The 16,150-nt window shown below is 43.4% G+C and overlaps 1 protein-coding gene across 2 annotated transcripts in view; it reads left to right on the top strand.

Moving 5' to 3' along the window:
* ZNF530 (zinc finger protein 530) overlaps positions 1-16,150 on the top strand; it is a 45,439-nt gene that overhangs the window by 3,340 nt on the left and 25,949 nt on the right. The window contains exon 3 of one of the 2 annotated variants that reach the window (XM_074368936.1): positions 1,827-3,810. The exons of the other annotated variant lie outside the window; for it this stretch is intronic. Within the exon in view, the coding sequence (XP_074225037.1) occupies positions 1,827-3,190 (1,364 nt within the window). The 3' untranslated portion in view covers positions 3,191-3,810. Of the gene's footprint in view, positions 1-1,826; positions 3,811-16,150 lie in introns of those variants that run through there. 2 annotated transcript variants of the gene reach the window in all.

The following is a 16,150-nucleotide window of genomic DNA, read 5'->3' as shown; positions in this document are numbered from 1 at the left end:
AAGTCTTCCTTGTGACTGCCTGTATCAGGAGTTGCAGGCATCGTCATGGTCACTGCTTCTATGTAGGCTTTTCTTGAAAGACCCTGTTGAGAGATTTTGTTGTAATATCCTTTCCTTGCCTGCAGTCTGTCGTTTCCTGAGTTGCTCTGGGCCAGTGCCAAGCACTCACACGTCGTGTCTTTCCCTAAGACATTTTATTCGGGTCTCATGTAGTTGTACAGTGGAGGGTGTGGGGAGAGCCCTGATTGCTTTACAGGGTGAACATGGCAAGATGGTCTCAGAGGAGGCCTGGCCCTGGTGAGTGCACCTGGGGGAGGGCATGAAAGTGAGGCTGTGTTTATTTTATTTTATTTTATTTATTATTTTGAGTAAAGGTAGATTTTTTTTTTAGAGAGATACATAGTGCATAGAGTGGAGGCTGTTTCAAAAGGCAAAGAAGGGCCAGGAGGTGTGGGGGTTGGGTGCTCAGATTACAGTAAAAGTAGGTAGACACTCCATAGACAGAGTGCGGGCCGCCTCTGGAGAGGAGGGAGCAAAAAGGCGGCTGAGGCTGTGTTTAACTCATACCAAGTAACTGTCCTATGTCTGTCCACCAGTGTTTTAATGCAAGTGCCACTGGACGCAAATCGTTTTTACACTTTGTTCTACATACTTGACACCTCTCTGATTTGTCATTTCAATTGTGACTTGCGTCTTCTGCGTGTGTCGTGTCCCTCTCCACTGCACCACGTGCAGTTCTGCAGCGACCTAACACCTGCAGATATGACTGGGAGATGTTGAAGGTTCGGTTCCAGACAGTTGCAGTAAAGCTAATACTGGAATAAAGTGAGTCATACGAATGTTTTGATTTCCCACTGCATATAAATTATGTTTATACTGTACTGCAGTGTATTAAGTGTACAGTAGACGTATGCCTGAAAAACAATATAGCTACCTTGATTAAAAAGTAATTTTTTGCAGGGGGGAGGGTATTGCTCAGAAGTAGAGCACATGCTTAGCATGCATGAGATCATGGGTTCTATCCCCAGTTCCATTAAATAATGATGATGATGATGATGATAATAATAATAATAATAATAAAAAAACAACCTAACAAAAAAATTTTTAAAGTATTTTTTTGCTAAAAATCCTAACCATTATCTCAGCTTTACTAGTTGTAGTAGTAATGTCAAAGAGCACTGTTCACAGATCTCCATAACAAATATAATAAATGAAAATACATTGAAAAATATAACAGAAAGTTTTCAAAGATGGTGAGATTTACCAGAATGTGACACAGAGACATAAAAATGAGCAAATGCTGTTAGAGAAGTGGCACTGATAGGCTTGCTGAACATAGAGTTGCCACAAACCTTCCATTTGTAAAAAGCTTAGTGTTTGCAAAGTGCAGTAAAGCTGCATGGAACGATATATGCCAGTAAAGTACTGCGAGGTGTGCATGTGTTCTTAAATAGTCCTTGAACACCAGCTAGTCACTTCCACTTGATTTCCCCTGGGCCCAGACACAGCCATCCTCTGCATAATGTTACTGGCTGACAAGATCTTGCTGCAGACTCTTGGGAGAGGAGTGAGTCATTGATCCTGCCGGTCCTCCCCATGTGGCACACCATACTTGTGTCCTTTGTCCTGGAAAGTTACCGCATTCTGTGATTTTCAGAGGCCCAGTACCACAGAGCAGCCCTCCCTTCAGATTACTGCCACGTCCTGAAAATATTCCCATTGATTCGTTCTTTGGTCTGAATGTACGTGTATGACACACATTTTTGTGGGACTTCCTTCTCCCACTAAGGTTAACAGGCACTTTATTAGCATTCCTCTGCTTTCAGATTGTTGGCGTGGAGCAGAGGATGAGGAGGTACTGTCTGAGCAGAGTGTTTCTATAAGTGAGTCACAGATCAGGACTTCTAAGCTGGTGCCTTTAAACCCGAAGACTCGCCCTTGTGAGAAGTGTGTCCCAGCCTTGAAAGACACTTTGCAGCTGATTGAGCTCCAGGCAGCATATCCAGGGCAGAAATCGTACTTTGATGGGGGCTCCAGAGGCTTCTGGTTGAATACAAATCTTCAGCAGTACCAAGAGCATGACAGCAGAGAGAAAATCTTTGAAGTGGATGTGGACAAGGCCTCATTTGTGACGAGCCTCGCATTCCATGTGTCAGGGAAGCCCTTCCCCTGTGGGGAGGATGGAAAGGACTTTCTAGCTACCTTGGGCCTTCCTCAGCACCAGGCCACTCTCAGCAGTGAGAAGCCACACGGCAGCATGGAGTGTGGGGAGCGCTTTCACAGTGGAAAAAGCCGTAAGAAGCTGGTTGAGTGCCAGAAAGTTTTTGGCAACACTCACACACTTCACCACCAGAGAGTCTGCCCTGGAGAAGGTCTTGAACGTAGCAAATACAAAGACAGGTTTGTCAAGCACCAGCAAATTCACACTGGAGAACGGCCTTATGAGTGTAGTGAATGCAGGAAATTCTTTAGCCGCAGGACCCACCTCATTCGACACTGGAGAGTTCACACTGGAGCAAAGCCTTATGATTGCAGTGAATGTGGGAGATCTTTTAGCCAGAAATCTGACCTCATTCAACACCAGAGAGTTCACACTGGAGAAAGACCTTATGAATGCCGTGAATGTGGGAAATCCTTTATCCAGAAATCCATCCTCAAGAAACACCAAAGAGTTCACACTAATGAAAGGCCTTATAAATGCAGTGAATGTGAGAAATCGTTTAGCCAAAGTTCTGGCCTCCTTCGACACAAGAGAGCTCACACTAGAGCAAGGCCTTATGAGTGCACTGAATGTGGGAAATCATTTAGCTGTACAACTCACCTCATTCGACACTGGAGAGTTCACACTGGAGTAAGGCCTTATGATTGCATTGAATGTGGAAAATCTTTTAGCGAGAAATCCGTCCTTATTCAACACCAAAGAGTTCACACTGGAGAAAGGCCTTACAGATGCAGGGAATGTGGGAAGTCCTTTAGCCAGAAATCTGTCCTTATCCAACACCATAGAGTTCACACTGGAGAGAGGCCTTACGAGTGCAGTGAATGTGGGAAATCCTTTAGCCGCAAAACCCACCTCATTCGACACGAGACAGTGCACACTGGGGCAAGGCCTTACGAGTGCAATGAATGTGGGAAATCCTTCACTCAGAGCTCTGGCCTCCTTCGGCACAGGAGAGCTCACATGCAGTGAACGTGGGAAACCCTTCGGCTGCAAATCTGACGTCCGTCAACACCAAAGCATTCACACTGAGGGAGGCCTTGTATGTGCAGGGAGTGTGCTCCTCCCTCATTTAGTGTGAGTGTCGGAGGAAAGCCTCTGTGAGGAGCCATCTCCCTGAATTGAATCTCGTGTCCGCATATCCACAGGCTGGAGATGGATTCGCCATAAATTTGAGTGCTGTGGGAAGCATGTGTAACCTGTCCAGGGTCCTTGCCAGGTAGATCACTGCTGGTTCCTGTGGCAGAAGCCACTTCTCCTCTAGCGTCTGGCAGGTCCACACGGTTGGCGTCAGTCACCACCCTCGTCTGCTCAGTGCAGCTGGTCTGTGCTTTGTTGGAATCATGAGTATCATGAGCCCTTAGGGGTCTTCACTCCCTTCTCTCTGAGAAGTTAGCGTGTGGACCTCACCATGTGTGTTGGCCCAGAGAACGCAATCTGAGTTCTGCTTGCAGAGCAGGACTCGCTGTCTCAGGGATGAGGTCTCAGATGGCACTTGTGACGGTTTTCCAGCTTCCAAGTTACCAGAGTGGAGGTTGCCTGCTGCACATTTCTCTGGCTTGTGCAATAATAAAGGCCTTTCTGTTTAAGCACCTAAGTGTTAGAAATTCTGTTCACTGTGTGGAGTGGTTTGAAAGCACAATAGGACTGTTAACTTGAGGAGTAAGCTTCACTTTTGGGGATCCAAAGTGCAGGTGCCTCCAGGGGCAGTGTGATGGTGGATCATGGCGCTCTCATTTTGGCCGAGTTTGCTTTGCTGGCAAGGCCTCCTAGGAAGGACTGCTTGTAGTCGTGATTGCCTGGATACCAGAGGTCTGTGGTTCAGAGTCATCCTGAGGAAGGGGCAGTTGTGACAGTGCTTCTGAAGACAATGTGGTGGTTTTTGTTTTTCTTTCTGTTTTCTCACAGAGGACAACACACAGTGCCCAGCATTACTGAGGGGAATCGTAACCCCAGTTTCTCCAAAGGAACATAGACCCTGATACCCACAATTCAGTGGGCTGGTGCCCGTAGTTGGAAGACTTCAGGGGCAGGGGAGACCACAGTGGGGGATAAACACTGGTTGATAGTGGAGGAGGCTGCAGCAAAATACGTGGAATGTACCTCTTCTAAGGATAACAGGCACGCACGTCCTGCTGACAGTGACTGCAGGGTAAGTGTGTACGGAGGTGTCAGGACCTCCAGGTGTGCTTATCTTGTGAAGTCATCGGCAGACAAAGTAAGGGTTGTGTGGATTCCTGCAGCCTTTCAGAGCCGTTCACCTCAAGGCCAGTGCTATGCAGGCAGCAGAAGAATGGAGAGGTAACTGTGGTTTAGCGAGCAGTCTTCTTGACTCAGCTGGAAATGGCCTTCATTATTTGCCAGTATTTCCTGCCACCGAGGAGAGACTGTACCTCAAAGCACAAGGAGTGAGATAGTGGAGTCAATACAGATTGATTTTCTGAAAAGTGGGATTTAGATTTTTATCATGAACCATGTTTTAAACCTGCATTAAGTACAGTGGGTGTAGAATAAGTTGTATACACTTAAAGTGTACGATTTGATAAGATTTCACATGTATACACTTGTGAAACCATCATCATGGTAAGGAGTGTATTTCCAAGCTGATATGAACATTAGTTTTCAATTACTTATATGAATATGGTTCATTTTTTTTCTATCGATAACTCAGAATATAGTGCCTGAGTCTGTGGGTGGATATTTAACTTTTTAGGAAGTTACCAAACTGATCTAAAATGGTTGTGTTTCTTGTTTGTTTGTTTTTTGCATTCCCACCAGCAGAGTGTGAGAATTCTAGTTCCTTCACACCCTTGTCAATACCTGCTAAGGTCACTTTTTTTGCAGGGGAAAAGGTGTTAGGTTTGTTTGTTTATCTTATTTTATTTATTTTTAATGGAGGTACTAGAGATCAAACTCAGGATTTCATGCATACTAAGCACATAACACTACCACTGAGCTACACCTCCCACCCCCCATAAGGTCACTTTTGAATTTTACCCTTTCAAAATAAGTGTGTGTTGGTCATTTATGGTTTTAACTGCATTTCCCTAAGGATTTGTTGAGCATTATGTCATGTGTTTGCTACTCACATAACTTCTTTAGTAGGATACTTCTTGTATTTGGCCTGTTTTGTATTTTGTGAGTTTGGCTGTTTGCCTTTTAGTTATAGTAAGAAACAAGAAAGACATGTTGGAATTTTACTTATTCTTCAATGGCGTGAGTGACTTCTTTGCTGCATGGAATAATTGTTTTTGAATACTGGAAGAATATCCGTCATTTTTTCCTCTTTATTTTTGGTGGCGTGCACAGTGTAATGGACACATTTACCAAACACATCATTAACATTCTCCATCACGTTTCTAAGTGTGGACATCCGATACATTGCATTTAACAATAGTATAAATCAAGCCCTGGTTTGTGATGTTTGGCAGTTTCTTTGGTGTCAGTACTCAACCATGACCCACTTCAGACTCCCAACGTGTCAGTGTGCAGGGCTGGGAAGAGCGGCAGTAGCACACCACTGCGTTTCCCTCACGCGAGGAGAGTGGCCACACTCCTGAGAACAGATTGTGAAACAGAGAGGAATGAATAGAGGGTGACGATGTTTGAGTGTTTGTGACTTAGAAGAGTTTAACTGAAATATAACTGACTTTATGTACATATTTCAGACACCAAAAATTTTGATGTTTTGATGCATAAACGTTTCCTTGTGCCATTTTAATTTTTTTTGATTGGTTATTCTTTGCACCCTTTTAAATTTTGGGGGGAGGGTAATTAGGTTGGTTTGTTTGTTTACTTATTGGAGGTACTGGGGATTGAACCCAGGACCTTGTGCATGCTAGGCACACACTCTACAACTAAGCTGTACCCTCCCCTATTCAATGTTAAATTCATCCTTTCGACATACTAGATTTCTGATATAGGATATATTCTACCATTTGTAATGGCTATTTTCAAATATATACAAAAGTGGAAAAGACTATCTTCTGGGTCCCCCATCTTCCGTCATTATTTATAATTGTTCTTGTTTCATCTCTCATGCACATTAGTGGGTTATGTTACTTACAAACCCAGACGTCATGTTGTTTAATGCATAGCTTCTTGAAAATGCTTTTCTAAAATGCAAGAGTTTTTTGATAGTGACAATAACTTTTTCACAGAAAATAAAAATATTTTAAAATGTGATAAATATTTTATCCATGCTGAATTTTGTGAGTTTTCTCAAAAGTGTGTTTGTTCTTGAAGGCAGACTACAGACATACCTTGTTTTACTGTGCTTCACAGATACTGTGGTTTTTTTTTTTTATAAATTGAAGGTTTGTGGGAACCCTGCATTGAGCAAGTTTCTCGGCGCCATTTTTCCAACAGCATTTGCTCACTTTGTGTCTCTCTCTCATTTTGGTAATTCTCACAGTGTTTCAGACTTTTTCATTATAATATTTGTGATGGCGATCTGTGGTCAGCGATCTTCGATGTCACTGTTGCAGTTGTTTTGGAGTGCCACGAACCGCACCCGTAAAAGGTGGTGAACTTTATCGAGAAATGTGTGTGTTCTGACTGCCCCACTGACTGGCTGTTCCCCTGTCTCTCTCCCTCTCCTCGGGCCTCTCTATTCCCTGAGACACAACAGTATTGAAATTCGATCAATTAATAAGCCTGCAGTAACCTCCAGTGTTTAAGTGACAGGAAGAGCCATAGCATGTCTCTCACTTTAAATCAAAAGCTAGATATGATTAAGCTTAATGAGGAAGGCATGTCAAAAGCCAAGACAGGCCAAAAGCTAGGCCTCTTGTGCCAAGCAGCCAAGTCAAGAATGCAAAGAAAAAGTTCTTGAAGGAAATTTAAAATGCTACTGCAGTGAACACATGAATGATAAGATAGTGAAACAGCCTTAGTGCTGATTTGGAGAAAGCTACAGTGGTCTGGATAGAAGATCCGGCCTGCCACAGCAGCCCCTTAAGCCAAAGCTGAATCCAGAGCAAGGTCCTGACTCTCTTCAATTCTGTGAAGGCTGAGAGAGGTGAGGAAGCTGCAGAAGGAAAACTTGAAGCCGGCAGAGGTTCGTTCGTGCCGTGTAAGGAAGGAGGTGGTTTCCGTGACATGAAAGTGCAGGTGAAGCCGCAAGTGCTGATGCAGAAGCTGCAGTAAGTTCTCCAGGAGACCCAGCCAAGACGCTCCATGAAGGTGCTGCACTGAACAAGAGATTTTCAGTGTAGATGAAACAGCCTTCTGTTGAAAGAAGATGCCATCTAGGACTTTCATGCCTAAAGAGGAGACGTCAACACCTGACTTCAAAACTTTTAAGGACAGGCTGACTCTCTGAGGGGCTGATGCAGCTGGTGACTTTCAGTTGGAGCCAGTGTTCATTTACCATCTGAAAATCCTAGGGCCCTAAGAGCTATTGTGAATCTCCTCTGCTGTGCCCTAGAAATGGACCACCAACGCTCGGATGACAGCACAACTGGTTACAACATGGTGTACTGAATATTTCAAGCCCACTGTTGAGACCTACTGCTTCAGAGAAAAAGATTCCTTTCAAAATGTTGACAATGCAGTTGTTTACCCAAGAACTCTGAATGAAATTTCCAATGAAATTAATGTTCTTATGCCTGTTTACACAGGGTTTTTTCTGCTGCCTGTGGATCAAGTAGCATTTTGACTTTCAAGTCTTAACATTTAAGAAATACATTTTGTAAAGCTAAAGCTTCCATAGATAGTGATTCCTCAGCTGGATCTCAGCAAAGTCAATTGCAAACCTTCTGGAAAGAATTCAGCATTCTAGATGCCATTGAGAACATTGTGATTCATGGGGTGAGGTCAAAAAGTCAACACGAACAGCACTTTGGAAAAAGTTGATTCCAACCCTGATGGATAACTTTGAGTGGTTCAAGACCTCAGTGGAAGAAGTAATTGCAGATGTAGTAGAAATAGCAAGAGAATTAGAATTAGAAGGGGAGCCCAAAGATGACTGAATTCCTGCAATCTCGTGATAACATTTTCATGGGTAAGGAGTTGCTTCTTGTGGATGAGCAAGGAAAGTGGTTTCTTGAGGTGGAATCTTCTGGTGAAGATGCCATGAAGATTGCTGAAATGACAAGAGATTTAGAATATTACCTAAACTTAGTTGACAACGCAACAACAGGATTTGAGAGGATTGACTCCAGTTTTGAAGGCAGTTCTCCTGTGCATAAAGTGCTATTAAGCAGCGTTGCACGCTACAGCAAAATCATTTCTGAAAAGAAGAGTCAATGAATGAGGCAAACTTCACTGTTGTCTTATTTGAACAAGTTGCCCAGCCACTCCAGCCTTCAGCAACCACCACGCTGATCAGCCAGCAGCCATCAACATCCGGGCAAGACCCACCACCAGCAAAAAGATTACAGCTTGCTGAAGGCGCAGATGATGGTTAATATTTTTTAGCTGGTTGTATTTTTTAATTAGGGTTTTAAAAAAAGGTATAATGTGTCATATGCTTAATAAACTACAGTATAGTGTAAACAACATGTACACTGGGGAACCAAAAAAGTTTGTGTGACTCACTTTATTGCATTATTTGCTTTATTGCGGTGGTCTGGAACCAAGGCTGCAATGGTATGTCTAAGGTATACCTATCATTGCAGTCAGAATACAAAATGTGTATCTTGTAAGTCTTAGCCTGTTGGCACCACTAACCTCTTTTTTGTTCTTATTTACCGGTTGAAGTCGTGAGCCATGTGTTCATTACAGTTTGCTTCTAGATCTGGCTTATTGCACCCCTCTTACTGTTAACCTGCTGAGTCTTCCGCCAAATTTCCTGTGCACTGGATACTGACGAGTGATTGCGGCCTGGTCCCAGCAGACAGGTGTGTGTCAGATGTGTGGTGAGGGCACCACTTGGAGATACGCACATTCTGGGGGGGCTGTGTGACAGGCGTGTGTTACTGACACTTCTCAGCACATCCCTGCAGCGTACGATGTGCACTCGGATCATGCACAATGGATGTGGGATGCCGACACCGTCAACACAGCCGGTCACACACAGGCACACACCACATCCACAGAATAGTGGGTGTGGGATGGACTCGAAACACATACAACCAGCATGTGTAAAACACACCAGGGACCTGAGAGAGAAGGGGGGGTATTGACGCATCATAGTGTATGGGACACACACACCCACAGATTCTTGTCGGAGACTTGTGGGACAGGCATGTAACAGGGATCCCTGAAACCTGCTGTGTGGGGCACACATACAGCTGTACAGCCCCTGTGGACCAAGTGTGGTGAGGCGTAGACCACCTGGTGTGGAAAGCAGCTCCTCCCGCTGTGTCGCTGCAGGTCTGACAAGGTGCTGATGGGGGTCGGGGTGGCAGCATGTCTTGGTGGAAAGGCTCCTGGTGCCTTCACAGCCACGCCTGTGTATTTTAAGGCCCAGACCACAGTCCCCCAAGGGTGCAGGGGTGATTTTGGAGGGCTCACAGACGTGACATCAGATAGCGTCGGTGGGCACACTGAGAAGCTGGTCCTTTCCTCCCTTTCTCGTCCCCTCCCGGTTATTGTTGGGAGGAAATCTTGGGGTAGCGCTGAGGCTCTAATGCTCACGTCTTGCTCACTTCCCTTCCACAGGGCCAGCCATGCTGGGACATAATAGCATCATTCTGATTTTATTGTGGGTTTTTTAATTGTCATGTTTTCATGGTAACATGATTTATGGCAAGGAAGACTTTTTCTCATTTACCAGAGAGATGTAACACATAGAATAATTATTTTTATATTTATTTGCAAATATGTTTTTTCTTTTCAGATTCCTTTCCATTTTATTTTATTACATGAAATTGAGCACAGTTCCCTGTGCTATAGAGTAGGTCCTTGTTGTTTATCTGTTTTATATATAGCAGTTTGTATCTGTTAACCCCTCCCTCCTTTTCATGTGGGTAACCATAAGTTTGTTTTCTATGTCTGTGAGTCTATTTCTGCTTTGTAAATACATTCATTTTTATCATATTTTAGATTCCACATATAAGTGATATCATACAATATTTATCTTTCTCTTTCTGACTTACTTCACTTAGTATGATAATCTCTAGGTCCATCCATGTTGCTGTAGATGGCATTATTTCATTCTTTTTTATGTCTGAGTAATATTCCAGTTATCTGGAATGCACATTTAGGTTGTTTCCATGTCTTGGCCGTTGTCTGTAGTGCTGCTGGGAACACTGGGGTGCAGGTGTCTTTCTTTTTTATAGTCTTTACTGTGTCTTTTGTTTTCTTTTTTATTTATGTATTTATTTTACAATATCATATTTTTAAAAATTGAAGTATAGTTGATGTACAATATTATATGTTACAGGTATACAATATAGTGATTCACAATTTTTAAAGGTTATACTCCATTTATAGTTATTATTCCCCAAGCTGCACATTACACCCTTGTAGCTTATTTTATTCCTGATAGTTTGTACCTCTTCATCCTCCACTTCCATCTTGTTCTTCCTCCTCCCCTGTCACCACTGGTAACCACTAGTTCCTTCTCTACATCTGTGAGTATGTTTCTTTTGTGTTATAGTCACTAGTTTGCTGTATTTTTTTAGATTCCATATGTAAGTGGTATCTTACGGTATTTGTCTTTCTCTGACTTACTTCACTTTACATAATGCCCTCCAAGTCCATCTATGTTGTATACCAGAAAGTAATACAACATTTTAAATTAACTGTACTTCAATTAAAAATCAAGCAAGCAAACAACCAACCCATTTAAATATATGGGCAAAAGAACTGAACAGGCATTTTTTTTTCCAAAAGAGGAAATGCAGATGGCCAACAGAAACTTGAAAAGTTGCTCAACATCACTAATGTCAGGAAAATGCAAATGAAAACCACAATGAGACATCATCTCACACCTGTCAGAATGGCCATCATCAAAAAGAACACAAATAACAAACGCTGGAAGGATATGGAGAACAGGGAACCCTTGTGCACTGTTGATGAGAATGCAGGTTGGTGCAGCCACTGTGGATAACAACATGGAGAGTCTGAAAAAGCTAAAAACTGAACCACCATATGTCCCAGCAATTCCACTCCTGGTCATATATCCAAGAAAAACAAAAGCATTAATTCAAAAAGATACATACACCCCACTATTTACAACAACAGTATTTATAATTGCCAAGATATAGAAGCATCCTAAGTGCACATCACTAGATGAATAAAGAAAATGTAGCATATATATATATAATGGAATACAACTCACCCATAAGAAAGAAGGATATTTTTCCATTTGCAGCTGTTCATTCACTTTTTTTTTTCAGTTCAAAAACCAGAATTTTATAACTGGCATAAACATTTCCATTGCATCAAAACCCACAAAATGCCTGGAAATAAACAACTAAGGAGGTTATCTATACTCTGAAGACTGTAAAACACTGATGAAGGAGATTGCAGATGATGCAAAGAAATGGAAAGAGATCTTGTGCTCTTGGATTGGAAGAATCAACACTTATCAAAATGGCCACACTACCCAAAGCAATCCACAGATCCAGCGCAACCCTTGTCAAAAGACTCACGACGTTTTTCACAGAATAGAACAAACAATTCCAAATTTGTATGGAACCATAAAAGACCCCAAATTGCCAAAGCAATATTTTGTAGGTCTTTTTTTTACTTTCTTTTTGTTCTCTACAGTTTGGTGACTAGAGAAGTTCCTTTTAACATTCGTTGTGAAGCTGATTTCATGGTGCTGAATTCTTTTAGCTTTTGTTTTCTGTGAAGCTTTTGATTTCTCCATCAAGCTGAGTGAGAGCCTTGCTGGATAGAGTATTCCTGGTTGTAAGTTTCCCCCTTGCATCACTTTGACTATATCATGCCACTCCCTTCTGGCCTGTAGAGTTTCTGCTGAAAAATCAGCTGATTACCTTATGGGAGTTCCCTCGTGTGTTATTTGTTGCTTTTCTCTTGCTAGTTTTAATATTTTCTCCTTATCCTTAGTATTTGTCACTTTGATGACTGTGTGCCTTGGTGTGCTCCTCTCTGGGTTGATCCCATGTGGCTCTCTCTGTGCTTCCGGGACTTGGGTGACTGTTCCCTTTCTCACACTGGGGAAGTTTTCAGTATCAGTGTTTTCCTTTATTAAGGTGGAGGGAAAAACCTGTTTTCCCTGACTCTTTACAGTGAGTTTGTATAGATTCGCAGTATCTGCTAAGCCAATATACTGTTGGCAGAGATGGGGAAGGAGACACGTATGTCCTGTCAAATGTCCTTAAGACACGCATGCCAATCCCAAATCAGAATGCTTAAGAAAAAGTGCCTTCCTTTCATTTGAATGGAGTACAGACTGTGAGGAAAGTACCCCATTCCGCTTTGCCCCTAGTGAGAGGTGAGCACTGCAGAGTAGAAATGAGAGCACCTTTCTCATTTGGCACCTGCTGTGGCACAATTACAAGTAATTTAGGGTCAGGCTCAGTCCATCTTGTTCCTGATTCTGTCCACCTGACTTGGCCATAGTAAGTGCTTAATATAATGGAGCAAAGGGTGACTATATAAGTGGACAGTATTCAGAGACATACATTCTGACATTTATAGTGATCTGACCAGTTTATGGAAATGGTTTATTTTGTGCAGCAGGCAAAAAAAAAAAAAAAAACCAGTCTAGACACCCCGGGGTCTGTGCTGGTGAGCACAAAGGGCCTGAGGGCGGGGAAGCACGCGGCCACGAGGGCGTTGGCGCTCACCAGCCACTGGCCAGGCTCATCAGAGCACGCTATGTAGAAGGTGAAGAACGAGGACAGGGCACTGAAGAAGAAGAATGTGCTCACCAGGGTGAGGACGCTTTGGGTGGCTCTGGTCTCAGATGAGCGTGTGGGAGGGAGCTTTGTGCTGTGAATGTGTAGAACAGTCTGCTTGTGTCTGTACAAGACGGACATCATGGAGCCGCTGGCCCAAAACATGAGCCCCAAAGTCAACACATCAAAGGAAGAAAATACTGCTAAATGCAATAAAGATACGTTTCTGTCAATGCCTGTGCCAGAACAGTACCCCAGATCCATTGTCTTTGTGTGGTTTTGGCGTTCGCTCCCGTCAGTGATATGCAGAGGAACAATACCACGTACCAGCATGTGAAGGGTCCAGCAGATGATAGCACAAAACCTAATGTACTTGGGGGCTTTGGCCTTGAGCTTCATCCACTGGTGTCGGCTAGGGCTGACTGTGATGGCCTGGAAGCCACTCAAGATACAGGTAGTGCCAAGGGACACTCCTCTGGCCACTCTGTGAAGATAGAAAATTAGTTTGCACCCTAAATCATCCAGAAAGAACTTCATCCCCAAAGCTACCAGTGTCTGAGGAGTTCCTCTAGAGAGAAGTGTTAAACAGTTGGCCACAAACAGGTTCTTGAGAATCAGATCCACATGCCTCAACTTCCCCTCAGTGCAGTAAATGAAGGCATAGCGACTGAGGAGCCAGACGTTACCTAAGATCCCAGCTTCGGTCAGAGAGACCAGGATGAGTCCTATTGTCAGGCTCCTGGATGGCATTCAGTCATGAGGACAGCAAGTGTGTCTGGGGACAGTGGACCCTAGAAAGAAACGCCAGTCGTGTATTTTATTGAGATAAGTTAAGTCCATTGCTTAGCACTAATCATTTTCCCCCCTCAGAAATGCCTGCTACAAAAATACACCCTTTAATTTTCTAAGATTGAATTTGAATGCTTGTTGTTAGGGTAATATACACATATTTGTATTCATATAACATGAGTTGCTTAGGTTTCCTGCTAGTTCACATCCATATTTATCTTGGCCTTGTATACCATTTTCTGTTCTATTTGTGTTACAGTATCTTTCTGCACAGCGCTTTGGTCAGACATCCTTTTGCTGATTAAGTAATCATTCCATAGGGCAATCTTCTATTTGCATGAAAGGGCAGGAGTCCAAATTAGAATACAGATGAACTGTTTCATAGTAGTCTGGTACCAGAATGAGTCAGCACAAACAAACTGGATTAGTCTATATAATTTCCTTTCTATACAAGGATGGTGAGGTCACACATTTACTCCTGCTTCATTCAGGTGCAAATGTACAATGGCCACTGTCACAGAAAATGCTCAGAAACATTAAGATCTCCCCTAAGCAACAGGGCGTGTAAGTTAAAGTGTAATACACTGTAAAGCAAAAACATGAAGTAATTTCATCTGTAGACAATATAATTAACTCCTTTTTGTATGTAGAGATTAATTCAGAATTTTCTAGAATTAATGACACCCCAATATAAGCAAAATAGATACAAAATCAAGGTTTTACATACTTCAGCATCAGCTAATATAAAACATTAAAGATAGTTATTTTATACCATCCTTCTATCTCCATAAAAGCCTTGAACAATGAAGACAAGAAAAGGGCATCACCTGAATAGTCATAAGTTAATGTTAAAGGCATTAGGAGAACCCGTAAATAGAGACCCAGATCTGCCCCTGACATGATCACTGGGAGGAGGTCCAGTGTTACACAATGAGTCGCGAATATTACAGTTCCTCATGGGGACCAAGCTTTGAGTTGTTACACTTGAAATTACTTAAAGGATAATTAGACCAGCAACTGTGACACGTACCAGCATACACCTCTCCCTTTCCTCTGCTCCAGAGACAGAGAGGGAGAGAGAACAAATTCAACTGTTCATCAACAGAGCGAGGAAAGGGATTCTGGAAGGCATGGAGAACTCCGGGTGAGGAGACGGTAAAGGCAGAATGTGAATAAACACACCACAGAGGGAGATTAGAAACCACCCATGAGAAGCAGAGAACAGATGACAAGAAGTGCTAGAATTGTTTGTCTGCTGAAGACACTGCATGCTTTTGCTGTCTGAAACTTGCATTCAAGAAGTGACCTTTGCCTTGAAGACTTTTCCTTTCTCAAGAAAATTTGTTTTTAACAAAAAATTAGAGAATTGTCTACAGAGAAGCTCTCGCTGTCTCCTTGAATGACATCGGGGGCTTAGAGAAATCAGCGTGCACATGCTAACAGTTGTCATTCGCGTGCGTAGTGGCTGCTCACGGTCTGAGAACTCACCAAAGCTCTCACCACCCCACGTCACACACACAGTGATGACAGCGGTGTGACTCTTACTGACCCTGACAGCAGAGGCTGCAATTCTAACTACAGAACTGTCATCTGAAGGAACCAGAAAGCCAGATCCCTGCCCTGGCATGTCCCACACCGACAAGCAGTAACACTGATGGTCACACCACCTGAAATTGGAGGAGGCAGAGAGGACGTGGAGTTGCTTACCTGCGGGCTCTCTTCAGAATGTCCCTCCTGTTGTGTGGAGGCTTGTGTTCATACTGGTCCCAGCGCTGGCGCGCTGAGTTACTTTTCCAGATGGTAAACCTTGCTTGTTACCCCAGGACAGAGCCTTGTTCTTCTGAGCCTGTGTCTCTTGGACTGGTTTGTAGGGAGTCATCCAAAATGTTTTCTTTTGTCAGGAGGCTGGACCAGTGGTGACAGTCAAAACAATCAGAGGATGGGTGGTGGGAGACAGCAGAGCCCCAAGACACAATTTGCAATTCTCTGACCTCGCCTCCCTGCAGAGCTGTGATTATCCCGTTGCCTGGTGGGGTGAGGACAGTGCCTGCCAGGGGAGTTGAAAATAACTCTGGGAAACGTGCGTCACTTCTGCCAATTAGCAGAAACAATCACTAGCGATTGGAAGGCTCTCCCAAGGAGCCGTGAGAAACGTTAGTGAGGGAAACTTGCCTGTGACCCGTGGACGCTGCAGTGTCTGTCACGTGGAGACGAGCAGAAAGGTAGTGAGGTCTGGGTGATGGGACACCACAGACCAAGGAGACGATGTCAGTGGATTGTGTGCTTCTGTGATGAGGCTTCTCCCAAACTTACTAACCCACGGTGCTTCAGATCCCAGGGAAGTATCCCTCACGATGTGGGCAGAGAAACAGCATCTTACAAAAGG

This window comes from Camelus bactrianus, chromosome 9 (genome assembly GCF_048773025.1).
Source record: "Camelus bactrianus isolate YW-2024 breed Bactrian camel chromosome 9, ASM4877302v1, whole genome shotgun sequence".
Classification (NCBI taxonomy): Eukaryota; Metazoa; Chordata; class Mammalia; order Artiodactyla; family Camelidae; genus Camelus; species Camelus bactrianus.
The sequence above is the reverse complement of the archived record's forward strand: the minus strand, read 5'-3'. Positions and strand labels throughout refer to the sequence as shown.